The 16,462-nt window shown below is 40.5% G+C and overlaps 1 protein-coding gene across 10 annotated transcripts in view; it reads right to left on the bottom strand.

The window, feature by feature from the left end:
- Window positions 1-16,462, bottom strand: part of C2CD3 (C2 domain containing 3 centriole elongation regulator) — a 161,156-nt gene that overhangs the window by 115,471 nt on the left and 29,223 nt on the right. For 7 of the 10 annotated variants that reach the window (XM_033203759.1, XM_033203760.1, XM_033203764.1 and 4 more), the window contains 4 exons: window positions 11,353-11,576; window positions 10,431-10,678; window positions 4,166-4,298; window positions 3,585-3,713 (listed from right to left, as the gene is read on the bottom strand). In XM_033203759.1, coding sequence (XP_033059650.1) covers window positions 3,585-3,713; window positions 4,166-4,298; window positions 10,431-10,678; window positions 11,353-11,576 — 734 coding nt within the window. Of the gene's footprint in view, window positions 1-3,584; window positions 3,714-4,165; window positions 4,299-10,430; window positions 10,679-11,352; window positions 11,577-16,462 lie in introns of those variants that run through there. The other 3 variants (XM_033203761.1, XM_033203765.1, XM_033203763.1) reach the window with 3 other exon arrangements.

A 16,462-nucleotide genomic window follows, 5' to 3' on the forward strand; every position in this document is an offset into this window, starting at 1 on the left:
CCTCAAACATCTAAAAATTGTGGCTATCTGTTCATATTAAAAGTCAGGCACTGAAATGCTGACCGGAAGTGTCATATTCCAGTTGGGAGTGGGTGAAAACTTGTTGACTGGTTGGTTTCATTATAAAATAATTGGGCAGAGCTAGACCATTTTGTTGAGTAATCTCTAATGCTTGGTATCTGCACTTCTTTTCTCTTGAGCTAGACGGTTTCTTGGCAAAATCTCAATCTCCTACTTGGGAGCTGATGTGGCTGTCAGTGTTCTAGGAGTCAAGAGGTAACGGGGATCAGAGGTAGGAGGGGTGTTCATCATTCCATATGCAGACTTTAATTTAGTCTCCATTTCCTTGGTATGGTCCTCACCACTACCCTCAGTTTGCTTGACAGCCTTGCATCTAAGGATCAGTTTGTAACCTCTACATATTAAACTGCTAGTCTTTCACTGGGCAGGGTAATGTCAGTCTTCTGGCTCTGGGGATGGGAGATGGTATTATAATAATAATATCTAACATTTATTGAGAGGTCATTCTGTAAGATGTTTACAGGAATTAATTCACTGAGTCCACACTACATATCACTGAAGTAGGTTATATCCTTTTTATAGGTGAGGAAACTGTAGTAGAAGGTGGTTAAATAACTTACATAATGTTTTACAACTAGTGAGTGGCAGAGTTTAGGTTCAAATATAGGCAATCTGGTTTGAGGTTCTCTTTCAATTAATCTCTATTCTATACTGTCTGTCCAGATCTTGGAGAGGGGAAGGAAGGATCTAATTGCTCCTATTTATTTTTTCTTAACCAGTCCTCATCTTTAGCCTCAAACTCAGATATTGCTTTGGTGTTTCTAATTCCTTCAGTAGTCTTTTTGGGCTACTGCAATCAAACTGTTGGTCCTTCAACCTCAAACATACAGACTTCTCTCTTTTGCTAGGTCAGTTACCTTTGTTCACCTGTTTTCTAGCTTCCAAAATTTTATTGACATCTTTCTTTTGCTGTCACCTCCCCTTTTGGTTCTTGTGAGTTTATGCCTTTTCTATTCTTTCATTATCATTTTGTTGAGGTTATTTTATTTTGAGGCAGGGTCTTGTTCTGTTGGCCAGGCTAGAGTGCAGTGGCATGATCTGGGCTCACTGTAACCTCTGCCTCCTGGCTCAAGCAATTCTCCCACCTGAGCCTCCCCAGTAGCTGAGACTACAGGCGTGTACCACCACGCCAAGCTAATTTTGCATTTTTTGTGGAGACAGGGTTTCCCTATGTTACCCAGGCTGGTCTTGACCTCCTGGGCTCAAGCAATTTGCCTTCCTCAGACACCCAAAATGCTGGGTGTACAGGTATGAGCCACCAGGCCTGCCAAGGAATGGGGATAAAAGTTTTAACTTTTATTCTTACTTTCATTCTACCATACTCTCTCTGGGTAATCTTGTCCACTTCAAAACTTTCGGTTATTACAGAGTAGCTAACAAATCTCCAATTTTTATCTTTGGGCTAGTCCTCTCTCTTGGGCTTCAGCTCTATATATCTAAGAGCCTACAACTCAAGTTTAACAGATTTACATGCTCAAACTTGAACTTGGCCTTATGTCTGCTTGAGGATTTTCAATAATTTCAATCATTACAATCCATGAAGTCACTAGAGCAAAAACCTAGGGATCATGTTTTACTCTTTGCCCTCTTTCTACAACTAATAAGTAATCAAATTCTGTCATTTCAACCTTTAATGTCTTACCTCTCCCCTTCTGCCAGGGAGAAAAAAACCCCCACATGATTTCCCATCTCTTCTATCCAATGCTTTTCCGTACTGTTGTGACAGTGATCTTCTGCTCAAAACATTTTGATGTTTACATAATTTTTAAGGTCCAGATTCATTAACACAATAATCAAAGTCTGGCTTCCACTTACCTTTTCCATTATACCTCTACTCACTCTACTCATTCCTACCATTAGCATACGATGAGTATGTAGTGCTGTTACTTCCCTGTAATAGAAGTCTAAACTTCACATCAAACTAATTGGAGGTTTTTTATTTTCTTTTTTTTTTGAGATGGAGTCTCACTCCTTCTATCATCCAGGCTGGAGTGCAGTAGCATGATCTCAGCTCATTGCAACCTCCGCCTCCAGGGTTCAAGCAGTTCTCCTGCCTCGGCCTCCTGAGTAGCTGCACCACCATGCCTGGCTCGTTTTTGTACTTTCAGTAGAGACAGACAGGGTTTCACCCTGTTGGCCAGGCTGGTCTCGAACTCCCAAACTCAGGTGATCTGCCCGCCTTAGCCTCCCAAAGTGTGGGGATTGTAGGTGTGAGCTTTTGGAGCCTTTGAAACACATGCTCTCCCATAACCTTTAAAACTTCGGCACATACTGCTTTTAACCACTATGCCCTATTAACTTTCCAAGACATGAATGTAGACATTATCTTTTATACAAGAGACAATAAATAGATGAGTCTGGTTGGAGGGCACATGTTATTCATAATGTTAACAGAAACAGCTACCAACAGTAAAAATACTATGTGTTGGCCAGGCACTGTGGTTCATGCCTGTAATCCTAGCACTTTGGGAGGCTGAAGCGAGCAGATCACTTGAGGTCAAGAGTTCGAGACCAGCCTGGACAACATGGTGAAACCCTGTCTCTACTAAAAATACAAAAATTAGCCAAGTGTGGTGGTGCATCCCTGTAGTACCAGCTACTTGGGAGGCAGAGGCAGGATAATCACTTGAACCCGGGAGGCGGAGGTTGCAGTGAGCCAAGATTGTGCCACTGCACTCCAGCCTGGGCAACAGAGTGAGACTCCGTTTCAAAAAAACCAAAAAACAGGCCGGGCGTGGTGGCTCAAGCTTGTAATCCCAGCACTTTGGGAGGCCGAGACAGGTGGATCACAAGGTCAGGAGATCGAGACCATCCTGGCTAACACGGCAAAACCCCGTCTCTACTAAAAAATACAAAAAACTAGCTGGGTGAGGTGGCAGGCGCCTGTAGTCCCAGCTACTTAGGAGGCTAAGGCAGGAGAATGGCGTAAACCTGGGAGGCGGAGCTTGCAGTGAGCTGAGATCCAGCCACTGCACTCTAGCCTGGGTGACAGAGCAAGACTCGTCTCAAAAAAAAACACAAAAACAAAAACAAAACCCTCAAAATACTATGTGTCAAGCATTGTGTTACTCTTTTATATACATCCTTTTTAATCCTTACAACAATTTTGCAAGGTTAGGTACAATTCCAATTTTACCAATGCCTCTGAAGTTCAGAGATACCTGTTTAAGGCCACAAAGCTAATTAGAGATGAACCTTGAATTTCCACTTGTATCTGTTTAAAATCCATGCCTTTTCATCATACCATGTTAACACTGGTGTTAGGGAAAGAGTTGGGAGATAAGAATGGTAAGGTAGAATGGGATCATTCTGTAAGTGAAGCCAAAAGTAAAGGGCTAAAGTTTGGAGATTCATTTAGTAGGCAATGAGTGATCGTTTAAGGAACAGGGAAGGGTTTGGTTAGTCAAAGGACATGTTACTTTAGGAAGATAAATCTGATAACATTGTATACTATGAATTGGAGGAAGAGTTTAAAAGGAAGAAAGCCAGTTAATAGTGCTTACCTGCCTAATAGCAGCTGTATAGCTCTGGTATCAGCTTTTGTGTCATGTCTCCAAAATGTATTCTCAGTTGAAGGGAGGAGGTGATCTTCAATGTGGTCTTTAAACTGATTCCTAGAAAAGGCCCTGATTCTAAGGTGTAGAAAAATACTTTCTCACTGAGTGGCTAACAGATGGAAAAAATCTATATCATAATCACTTCGTACATGCAGCTGGTCTGACTCAGAAAATTTAATATACTTTAGACTTAACTGCCTTAAATAAAACTTTACACTTTGCAAAGCTCTTTCCTACAGTAGAATCCCATCTCATTTCTGTGAGGTAGGGAGAGAAGATCCCCATTTTACATCCAAGGATACCAGTTCAGAGAGAGTAAAGAATTTACCCATTTACATATGCTGCAAGTGCCAGTGCTAGGATAAGATCTTTAGTATCTTAACTCCTAGTGCAGGCTTCTTTCCCACCACATCAGGAATTATTTGATAAGCGTTTCCAAGATTATCCAGTCCATAACTTGACAAAAAACACAGGTTAACAACTATTAAGAAATGAACTGTTAGGGTTCTGTCTATCCTGTAACTTACTGTGTTGATGCTCTAAGAGAATCTTCATTAATAGGAGGATGAACTTGGTCCAACAACATGCTGGTGTCTGGGCTTGATTTCATTGCAGAAATCACCATGGCATTACGCAGTTTATTGCCTTGTTCTAACAGAGCTGAAGAGGGTAAATGTAGAAAACAGAAAAACCCAAAATGCAGCAGAAACATTTGGAATATTCAGGGCATTTCCTTTTATCACGGGACTCACCAGTGTGTACGTGTGTACTGTAATAGTTTACTCATCTGCCTTTCCCATTAGCTTGAGAATTCCTTGAGGACATTTACTCAAAAGAGATGTTTACTGAGCTTCTACTGTGCACTGTTTTAGATGCTGGCATTATAACAATGAATGAAGTCTCCATTCCAGAGACTGACCTCTTGTGGGGTTGTTATATCCATGTACTGACTCTTCCGACTGGTGTTTGTACCTAATAAGGTTAGTAATGTTTATATATTTTTTGTATCCAGATACCAAATTTATACTTCTACGGATGAAGAAAAGAGTGCTAAAAAGCTTCCACGACTCAAACAGCAGGTTAATGGAAAAGTCAGAATAAAACCTGAGTTTTCAGACTTTCTGATAGGTAAAATTTACCCCATTCCTTAAGGGGTCCCACAACAATAGCAGCACCAGAAATGAGAGAAAACATTTATTGAATGTTTACCACATGCGAGGCACTATTCTAAATATTTTAACATGTATTACTCATTTAATCCTCCCAATAGTCCTCTGAGATATATACTACGACTTCTTTTGTTTTCCAGATAAAAAACTGAGGCAGACATAAAAAAGGATGAGTTCATGTCTTTTGTAGGGACATGGATGAAGCTGGAAACCATCATTCTCAGCAAACTATCGCAAGGACAAAAAGCCAGACACCGTATGTTCTCACTCATAGGTGGGAATTGAACAATGAGAACATTTGGACACAGGAAGGAGAACATCACACACCGGGGCCTGTTGTGGGGTGGGGGGAGGGGGGAAGGATAGCATTAGGAGATATACCTAATGTAAATGACGAGTTAATGGGTGTAGCACACCAACATGGCACACGTAACAAACCTGCACATTGTGCACATGTACCCTAGAACTTAAAATATAATAAAAAAAAGAAAAAAAAATTGAGGCAGAGAGTAGGTAACTTGACCAAGATGCACACATAATACATCTATAACCAGATGATTCCACATCCTATGCTTTTAACTGCTATACTAGCTATTGGCCGGGCGCGGTGGCTCAAGCCTGTAATCCCAGCACTTTGGGAGGCCGAGACGGGCGGATCACGAGGTCAGGAGATCGAGACCATCCTGGCTAATACGGTGAAACCCCGTCTCTAGTAAAAAACACACAAAAAAACTAGCCGGGCGACGAGGCGGGCGCCTGTAGTCCCAGCTACTTGGGAGGCTGAGACAGGAGAATGGCGTGAACCCGGGAGGCGGAGCTTGCAGTGAGCTGAGAGCCGGCCACTGCACTCCAGCCTGGGCGGCAGAGCAAGACTCCGTCTCAAAAAAAAAAAAAAAAAAAAAAAAAAAACTGCTATACTATCTATGATATCTATGACCCTACTTAGTTCTTAGGTTTCTTTTTAAAAGCTGAGTGCTAGCTGGGCAGGGTAGCATGTGCCCATGGTCCCAGCGACTTGGGAGGCTGAGGCAGGAGGATTGCTTGAGTCAGGAAGACTGCTTGAGTCCACGAGTCTGAGGGGATAGTGTGCTATGATCACACCTATGAATAGTCACAGTGTTCCAGCCTGGGCTACATAGTGAGACCCTGTTTCTAAATAAAAACAAATACAATAAAAAAGCTCAGGCCCAATAGTATTATTCCAACAGATACAGGAGGTATTATTATTTTCTTGAGGTTCCACAGGCACTTAGAAAGTGCCTAACTCCTAGTCTAATTTTATAATTTCTAAAAATAAAATATGATGGTTAGGCCAAGAAAAAAAAACAAGTAAAAAATATCCGTAGTCTTATTCATTATTTACATATTTTTAGAGACAGGGTCTTGCTCTGTTGCCCTAGCTGAAATGCAGTGGTACAATCACAGTTCACTAAAGCCTCGAACTTCCAGGCTCAAGCAATCCCCCCACCTCAGCCTCCTAAGTAGCTAGGACTATAAGTGCATACCACCATGCCTGGCTTGTTTTTAATTTTTTAATTTTTTGGTACAGATGGTAGCTTGCTATGTTGCACAGGATGGTCTTGAACTCTTGGCCTCAAGCTATCCTCCTGCCCTTGCCTCCCAAAGTCCATAAACATCAAAACATCTAATATTTGTTACTATAAAGAAGTCAAAATATACCTAAAAAACTTAAAAAAAAATCAAAAATCTTAAATATCATATGTTCAATGTATGATGTGGCAATACAAGTAACCTAAAAAATAAAGATCACTCACTGTGATAGACAGAATTCTAAGATGGCTACCCCAAGGTCCCCAGTGCCTCATATACTCATACCTTGTCCTAGTGATTCAAACACTTGTCTAGGTATTACTGTGAAAGGATTTTGCAGATGTAATTATTTAAAACAATTTTTTTTTTTTGAGACAAGGTCTCCCTCTGTTACCCAGGCTGGAGCGCAGTAGCATGATCACGACTCACTGGAGCCTCAACCTCCCAGGCTCAAGTGATCCTCCCACCACAACCTCCCAAAGTGCTGGGATTACAGGCATGAGCCGGCTTGCCCGGACTTGCAGATACAATCAATGCTTACCTTAAGACAGGAAGATTATCTTGGTAGGCAGAACCTAATCATATTAATCTTTTAAAGTAGATTTTTCTCTGGCTGGTTAAAGGATATGATAGTCAGAGATGTGAAGTAGGAGAAGAATCTAATGTATCATTCCTATTTTGAAAATGGAGAAGGACAGTATCCTGCTGTGTAGTTAGTGTTTTATAAGTAATAGCTGGTTGACTGATACAGCTTTGTCCCCTCGTTTCTGGTAGTGTATTAGCACATCAAAGACCAGAAAAATCATTAGGTTGATGTATTTGTTGTGTCCCTCCCACGACCTCAGTTCTATGCTTACTAAAGTGGCCCACTTAATCTTGTGGTTGGAAGGGACCTTTGAAGATCTTATCCAGTGCAACCGGAGTCCACTTTCCTAGGGGAATTATACCAGGAACAGGAAACTCAAGACTGCATGCTCTCACTTATAAATGGGAGCTAAAAACTGGGTACTCAGGGATAAAAAGACGGCAACAATAGAAACTGGAGACCACTAGAGGGGGAGAGAAGACAGAGGCAAGGGCTGAAAAACTACTGGGTGCTATGCACAGTACCTGGGTGATAGGATCATTCATACCCCAATTCTTGGCATCATGCAATATAACCAGGTAACAAACCTGCACATATACCCTCTGAATCTAAAATGAAATTGAAAAATAAAAAAGATCTTATCCAGCTATGTACCTGATAATTTAACCCCATCTGTAAAAGTCACATCAGAAGGTTATCCAGCCCACACTTGACCATTTACAGAGATGTGGTCCCTCTCTCATTTGTGTACAAGTCAGACTACTAACCCAGACTGAGTCAAAATCTATCTTGTTTTATCTTTAAATCCACAGATCCTAGTAACTCTTATTGAAGAGATTGCACATTGACAGCCCATGGGTTGTGCATGGCATATTCTGCTTGGCTTGAACAGCTGGCCAGCAAAGTCTTGATTTAAAAAGCAAAAGCAAAACAAAACAAAACAGGCCTAGGTAAACAATGAAACTAGAGTAAGAAGAAGCATAGGACTTTGCCTTAAAGTCTGAGACAATAATGAGAGCTGCCCCCTTTGATAGCACAGGAGCTTCCTAAGTCTGAGCTTGTGTCTTCATTTTAAAATGGGGATAATACCTACCTCACACGACTTTTATAAGATTATGCATATAAAACACTTGGCATAGTAGCTAGCGCGTAATTAGTGCTCAATATGTGGCAGCTGTTTTCTCCAGGCTATCTCTTGCTGGTCCTTTTACCAGTCTGGTTACTCTCCTTAGAAGGAACACATCTCCTGGCCGGGCGCGGTGGCTCAAGCCTGTAATCCCAACACTTTGGGAGGCCGAGATGGGCAGATCGCGAGGTCAGGAGATCGAGACCATCCTGGCTAACACGGTGAAACCCCGTCTCTACTAAAAAATACAAAAAACTAGCCGGGCGAGGTGGCGGGTGCCTGTGGTCCCAGCTGCTTGGGAGGCTGAGGCAGGAGAATGGCATAAACCCGGGAGGCGGAGCTTGCAGTGAGCTGAGATCCGGCCATTGCACTCCAGCCTGGGCAACAGAGCGAGACTCCTTCTCAAAAAAAAAAAAAAAAGAAGGAACACATCTCCTTTCCAGAACACATGGACACAGGGAGGGGAACATCATACACCAGGGCCTGTCGGGGGTGGGGGGCTATGGGAGAGATAGCATTAGGAGAAATACCTAATGTAGGTGACGGGTTGATGGGTGCAACAAAACTGCACATTCTGCACATGTACCCCAGAACTTAAAGTATAACAACAACAAAAAAAAAGTTAAAAAAAAAAAAAAGAAGGAACACATCTCCTTTCCTTTAGATCTTTAATGTTACCTTCTTTTTTCTCTTTGCTTTTTTTTTTTTTAGAGATGACATCTTGCTACACTGTCCAGGCTGGACTCGAACTGGGCTCTAGTGATCCTTTTACCTCAGCCTCCTGAGTAGCTTAATGTTACCTTGTTAATGAGGTCTTCCTTTGCCAACCTATGTAAAACTAACATCCCCTTCTCTCACCTTCCTGGCTTGATATATCACCATTGCCATGATCACCAAGTAACACATGGTTATTTATTTAGTCTATCATTTGTCTTCCAATCAATATAAAACCCATACAGCGGGAGTTTATATCTTTTTTCTTTTTAACTACTGTAACCCTGATACCTAGAAGAGTACCAGTCATCTGGTAGTGCTGAATAGATAACTGTTTATTGAGTCAACAAATATCTTTCTTAAAGTCTGGTTTACACAAGTGAGCTGACAAGTGCTGAGTACAGTGGGTTCATTTTCCTTCTTGTTAATGCAGTCTTTGCATTAAAGACTAAAATTAATAGTTTATAATCTTGGAGTATACATATATAATATACATATATATTTTTAAATATATATATTTTTTCTTTCTTTTTTTTTTTTTTTTGAGACAGAGTCTCGCTCTGTTGCCCAGGCTGGAGTGCAGTGGTGTGATCGTGGGTCACAGGAACCTCTGCCTCCTGGGTTCAAGTGATTTTCCTGCCTCAGCCTCTCGAGTAGCTGGGATTATAGGCGCCTACCATCACACCCGGCTAAGTTTTTTATTTTTAGTAGAGACAGGGTTTCACCATGTTGGCCAGGCTAGTTTTGAACTCCTGACTTCAAGTGATCTGCCTGCCTTGGCCTCCCAAAGTGTTGGGATTATAGGTGTGAGCCAACGTGCCCGGCCTGTATATTTTTTAGAGTAGGGAATCTAAGACATTTCAGTTGAAAAAATATAAACAAAATGTTTTTGTTCTTTTACAAAATGTGCTTAAGAATGTAAATTATGTAATCAAATAGTTCTGATGCTACAGATATTTTAATTTTGGAAATTTTACTTGTAGGGATGTAGACAAATTCCTGTTACGATCATGAGGTCAAAGAGATACATGGTTGAACATTACAGTGTAATGTTAAGTCAATTGCTTTTATTATACCACTCCTTAACATGAGGTAATCCAATTCTGTTCCTGTTTGCTTTTTTATTTCTGTCTAAGCCCTTATAAGGGTAAACTGTCTCCTTTCTTCTTCTATTTGGCCACAAGTCATTATTTAATTCCCAGGATGAAGATTAGCAGTTGTATACTGAATGTTCTCACTAAGACTTAAGAGTTTTCAGAATGTGAAATGGATTTGGTACTAGTCTCCACACAGTGGGATAAATAAATGCTGATGATGAGACAAAAACCTTACTTGCCTTGAATTATTTGGGACAAAATAAGGACTAACCCTTTTCTATGATAAAGGTTTTCCCCTCATATCCAATTTCTTTTAAATGATTCCTTTCCCAAACCTGCAATTTTATGTGAGTAATTATTTAAAAATACCCTGGTGGTTTAATACGGCTGTCTTTAAATGGTGCAAGATGCTGGACTCTAGCAAGACTGCCTGTTTTTATTTGACTTAGTTCAAACAAGAGTCTTGGTTCTCTTTGTAGGCTGGCTAACAAGTAGAGCAATCCCAATAAACGTAGTTTAGTCTGACTCAGTTCACAAATAAATACATACCTGAAAGAAGATCCTTGGTAGGGGGGTTGTTTGAAGAAAGAATGCATGAGTCACTGTGACTCCTGGCAACTGTTCTAATTTGAGGCTGGAATTCAGAACTGTTCAGAAGGGACATCTGCTTCCGTGGAGCTCTGCCTTTCAGAGTTACAGAATCTAAACTCTGTCCTGAATTAAGATGGTGCTGTAGTCCAAAGGAAGAATCCTTTATTGTATCAGGGTTCTCTGCAAAGTATACATGGTCTTTTCCCCTGTTTTTTTTTTAAAAAAGGAGAACATCAGCAATATATAATCTATTATGGTAATACTCTATTTTGTCAGAGACAGAAAGTAGACCAGCGGTTTTGGCAAGGTAGTTTGGACCTCAAAAGGGGTGATTTATTTGCAATGCAACTTTGTAAATCTCTTTTTCATCTCCCAAATTATAGAACAGATGCTTTACCTACAGTTAGGGAGTCATAGCTTAAGCGAGACAATAAAATGAAGAGCTCAGCAGAGCCTGACACAAAGCAAATGCTTCATAAATAATTACTTAAAACAAAAACCTGATTCTTATTCCCTTCTCTTTCACAGAATAGCTCCCTTTCCCTCTTTTCCCTCATGAATATCTGTCCTGCATCTGGATATCATTTAGTCATTTATTTGTATGTTGGCTTCATTGTGAGTGGCTTCATTGTGAGATTGTGAGTGGCTTCATTGTGAGATTGTGAGTAGTCCTCAAAAACAGAAATTATGTCTTACTTATTTCTAGGCCCAGCACCTAGTATCAAACCAGGACCAGAGCGAGTGCTTCACAGTTATCGGCTAAATGAGGACTGTGCCTCTCTCTGTTGTTAATCTTTTACTCAACCATACATGAAAGACAGAAATCACAAGTACAGTGGAGTTAACTGACAGATTGACTGGTATTAGGTGTGGTAATTACCTTGGAGTGGTTGATCTACTGCTGTTGGCTCCTAACTCCTTTCCATCAATTTTGATGGTATGTATGTCGCGAGGCCTTGATGGAACCTGAAACTGGGTACTGCTGGGTTCAGTATTCTCTCTGAATCCCTGCTTAGATAAAAGCACATTTTCTGTCATGTCAGTGGTAGGAAGTGGATGGTAGCTGTCGTAAGTTTCTGACAGAGGCTCCAGAGCAAGTGAGACCTAAGAGAGACACGTAGTATACGAGAAATTTTCTTCAGCATTAATTAACTAATTTTAAGACTCCCCTGCTTAATATTAATCAATGTCCCCCATTCCTTACAAGATTAATGTCCCCCATTAATTATCTAAATTCCTGCCTACCTCAGAAGCCTCATCTCTTACTAAGCTTCCTTCCTTCATCCCTCTGTTCCAATAGACCAATTACTTACTTATGGTTCTCTAAATGTACCTTATATTTCATTGGTACATACAATTTTCCCCAGTATTCCTTCTTTATGTCTAAGTAGAGATGCCATGTCCACTGCCTTCTTCATGTTTCTACTTACTCTGTATCTATCCATTAGTATAATCACCATTTACTGAACCTTTTACTATAGGCCAGGAACTGTGCTAAGTTCCCCATATAGAGAAGCTAATGTGATTATATAACGCCATCAGGAAAGTATATTACCTTAATTCGAAGATTTTTTTTTTTTTAAGCAAAGATTTAGAGAAGGTACTTGCAACCTTTCGTTCATCATCCTGATTAGATTATGCATTCCTTGAAGGCACTGGCTATCTTCTTCATTTTTCTATCGACTAATTAGCATAGTGCCTGTATACATAGTATGCAAGTCTAATATGCCTAATAATGCCTAATGGTCTGATGAATAAAAGAAGGACATAACATTTTCTGCATTTTTATTATTGGTTGCTTGGGAAAAATAAGGTCTAGTTCTATGCTGGAGATGAAGAGGGGTGAGGAGGGAGGACAACTAAGATGCAAAGGTAATTACTTTAAGTTTCCTTATCATTTCCTTCCTGTGAGTTCAAGTTCTTTGTGAAAAGGCTTTCTAGTCCTCTGAAAAGCCCAATGGAGAAACGTCTAATGGAGGAATGAAAAGTAAAATGGAGTTTTAAAGCAAAACCTTAAGGAAGTGAAGGATATACTCCAAAAGAAAAGAATAGCAACATTGAAAGTTCAGTTTCAATGACAAAGAAAGCAGAAGGAATTGTTTAAGCAGCCAAAGACCGTCAAATAATGAATGCCCTAACACAAAAATGAAAAATTGCAGTTAGATGTTTTACGATGTCTCTGGGAAGGTCAATGAAATATTTTATCCAGAAGAACTGCCAAGGCACAAACTCAATAAAACATGCCTGGGTCTTGATGAGAATTCTGTTCATGAACCACAACATAAAGTCCTTCAAATCTATTCATCACGAAGATCTTTGTACAAAGACAAATGACAGCAATGCACCAGGACGAATACTCTGTGCAGTGATCACTGTAACAGCATCACATAAAATTCTGGTTGCTCAAACATAAATGTCAGGAAGTGTTTCCTTACCATTCATCCCTTGCCAAAGACTGCCTCTGCATTCTAGAAACAAAGGAGACACTGAGGATAAAGGTAGTGTTCCTGGCCTTAACAATGAGCTGCTAACTGGCCACAGAGTTTGCTTTAACTCATTGGCCTGCACTACCATTGGACCTTGAATAAAGAGTCAGAGAAAGTCCAGGCACTTGCCACGCTCATCTTACAATCAAAACACAGGGGCCTAACTTCTTTGTTCAGTTAAACAAATAATTGTTGATACCAGCTCTGTTCCAGGCTCTGTGCTACCTCCCTGAGGAAAAGAGAGGACTAAAACATGGACTTACAACTGTAATCCCAGCCAGTTGGGAGGCAGGGGTAGGAGGACTGCTTGAGCCCAGGAGTTTGAGACTGGCCTGGGCAACATAGTGAGACCCTGTCACTACAAAAAATTAAAAAAAAAAAAATTAGCTGCACATAGTGGCATGGACCTTGAAGTCTTAGCTATTTGCTAGGCTGAGGCAGGAGGAATGCTCGAGCCCTGGAGATTGAGGCTGCAGTGAGCTATGATTGTGCCACTGTACTACAGCCTGGGCAACAGAGCAAGACTCTGTCTCAAAACAATAACCCCCTCCTCCCCCACAAAAAAACCTTCTGCCTCAGAGGATCATAGTATTTTGTAGGGGAAGTTAAAAAAAAAAAAAAAAGTAATTTTTCCACTTCTCTGTCGGCCAGGAAGGGCGGTGGTGACGTACCTATCAAGTACAACCACCACGGCTTCTGTGCTTTGACAAAACCTTAGATATGTGGCCTTCTGGCTAAGTGCCTGAAATTTCATGTTGTTGGAACATTCGCTGTATCCCTGGGGGTTGCAGATCTCTCTGTTTGCTGTGGCTAAACCAAGAAAGAAGGCACACACAGATTTCTTCAGAAATTATGATTCCATCAAAGATTTTGAGGAGATGAAGAAGACTGGTATCTTTTGGAACACAAAGTGATTTTGAAATACAAAGAATTTCTTTGGGCTAAATTACGCAGAAGTTTGTCACTGACTTGTGTTCCTGAACTATGAAACATGAATATGTGGGCTAAGAAAGAGTTTCTACTGACAAATAAACAATTAACAAAAAAGTAATTTTAATATAAAATAGTAAGTTTTAAGATAAGGAAGTGTACTAGGTGGTATGGGAATGCTAAGAAGGGGTCTGAGGCTGGGGAAGAGGTGAGGAAGGAGTGCCAGGGATGATTTCCAGGAATGAAATACAAACATTTGAGCTTAGAATCTCAAATCTGAATGAGGCAGAAAACGCTGAGGGGGATGGAAGTAGAACATCAGAAGCAGAGGGAAAAGTATTGGTCAAACTTTGGAGGTATAAAACAGAAGAATGTTCTGTCAATTCCTAGCAGTCCAAGAGACCATCTACTCTAACCCTCCAGTTGCATTTAGCTCCCAGATCTTCATTCCTGTCCACCTCAATCATTCGCCTCCCCAGTCATGATTCATCTTGGTGTTTACTCCTCTGCCAATCCCGTGAGTCCTGTAGAATTTCTTTTTTATACAAATTACCACTTTAATGGAACATTTCTTTCTTTAAATGTCCCCATTTACTCAAAGTCTCTTCCAATAGAAAACACCTACACTTGCCAGGCTAAAGGAAGTTAACTTTTGCCTTTCTGGTGCTAAGTCTAGACCATCATTCTGTCACTTAAATACATCACCCCTCTTCCAAAGCCCACGCCATCCACATATACCATGAATGTACCACATGCTTCTCACATCCATAAGAGAACAACTTTTTTAAAAAATTTGTATTTTGAAATTTGCTTATATTGTTGAGTGATACATGCACATAGCTTAATGAAATGTCATTTACTCCAAAGAAGAATTTTTTTTTTTTATTATACTTTAAGTTCTAGGGTACATGTGTACAACATGTAGGTTTGTTACATATGTATACTTGTGCCATGTTGGTGTGCTGCACCCATCAACTCGTCAGCACCCATCAACTCGTCATTTACATCAGGTATAACTCCCAATGCCATCCCTCCCCCCGCCCACTCCCCATAATAGGCCCTGGTGTGTGATGTTCCCCTTCCAGAGTCCAAGTGATCTCATTGTTCAATTCCCACCTATGAGTGAGAACATGCGGTGTTTGGTTTTCTGCTCTTGCGATAGTTTGCTGAGAATGATGGTTTCCAGCTGCATCCATGTCCCTACAAAGGACACAAACTCATCCTTTTTTATGGCTGCATAGTATTCCATGGTGTATATGTGCCACATTTTCTTAATCCGGTCTGTCATTGATGGACATTTGGGTTGATTCCAAGTCTTTGTTATTGTGAATGGTGCTGCAATAAACATATGTGTGCATGTGTCTTTATAGCAGCATGATTTATAATCCTTTGGGTATATACCCAGTAATGGGATGGCTGGGTCATATGGTATTTCTAGTTCTAGATCCTTGAGGAATCGCCATACTGTTTTCCACAATGGTTGAACCAGTTTACAATCCCACCAACAGTGTAAAAGTGTTCCTATTTCTCCACATCCTTTCCAGCACCTGTTGTTTCCTGACTTTTAATGATCGTGATTCTAACTGGTGTGAGATGGTATCTCATTGTGGTTTTGATTTGCATTTCTCTGATGGCGAGTGATGATGAGTATTTTTTCATGTGCCTGTTGGCTGTATGCATGTCTTCTTTTGAGAAATGTCTGTTCATATCCTTTCCCCCTTTTTGATGGGGTTGTTTGTTTTTTTCTCGTAAATTTTGTTTGCATTCTTTGTAGGTTCTGGATATTAGCCCTTTGTCAGATGAGTAGATTGCAAAAATTTTCTCCCATTCTGTAGGTTGCCTGTTCACTCTGATGGTAGTTTCTTTTGCTGTGCAGAAGCTCTTTAATTAGATCCCATTTGTCAATTTTGGCTTTTGTTGCCATTGCTTTTGGTGTTTTAGACATGAAGTCCTTGCCCACGCCTATGTGGGATGGTATTACCTAGGTTTTCTTCTAGGGTTTTTATGGTATTAGGTCTAACATTTCAGTCTCTAATCCATCTTGAATTAATTTTCGTATAAGGAGTAAGGAAAGAATTCAGTTTCAGCTTTCTACTTATGGCTAGCCAATTTTCCCAGCACCATTTATTAAATAGGGAATCCTTTCCCCATTTCTTGTTTTTCTCAGGTTTGTCAAAGATCAGATGGCTGTAGATGTGTGGTATTATTTCTGAGGGCTCTGTTCTGTTCCATTGGTCTATATCTCTGTTTTGGTACCAGTACCATGCTGATTTGGTTACTCTAGGATTATAGTATAGTTTGAAGTCAGGTAGCGTGATGCCTCCAGCTTTGTTCTTTTGACTTAGGATTGTCTTGGCAATGTGGGCTCTTTTTTGGTTCCATATGAACTTTAAAGCAGTTTTTTTCCAATTCTTTGAAGAAAGTCATGGGTAGCTTGATGGGAATGTCATGGAATCTATAAATTACCTTGGGCAGTATGGCCATTGTCAGGATATTGATTCTTCCTATCCATGAGCATGGTATGTTCTTCCATTTGTTTGTGTCCTCTTTTATTTCACTGAGCGGTGGTTTGTA

This window comes from Trachypithecus francoisi, unplaced genomic scaffold, assembly GCF_009764315.1.
Source record: "Trachypithecus francoisi isolate TF-2019V2 unplaced genomic scaffold, Tfra_2.0 Lachesis_group8, whole genome shotgun sequence".
NCBI lineage: Eukaryota > Metazoa > Chordata > Mammalia > Primates > Cercopithecidae > Trachypithecus > Trachypithecus francoisi.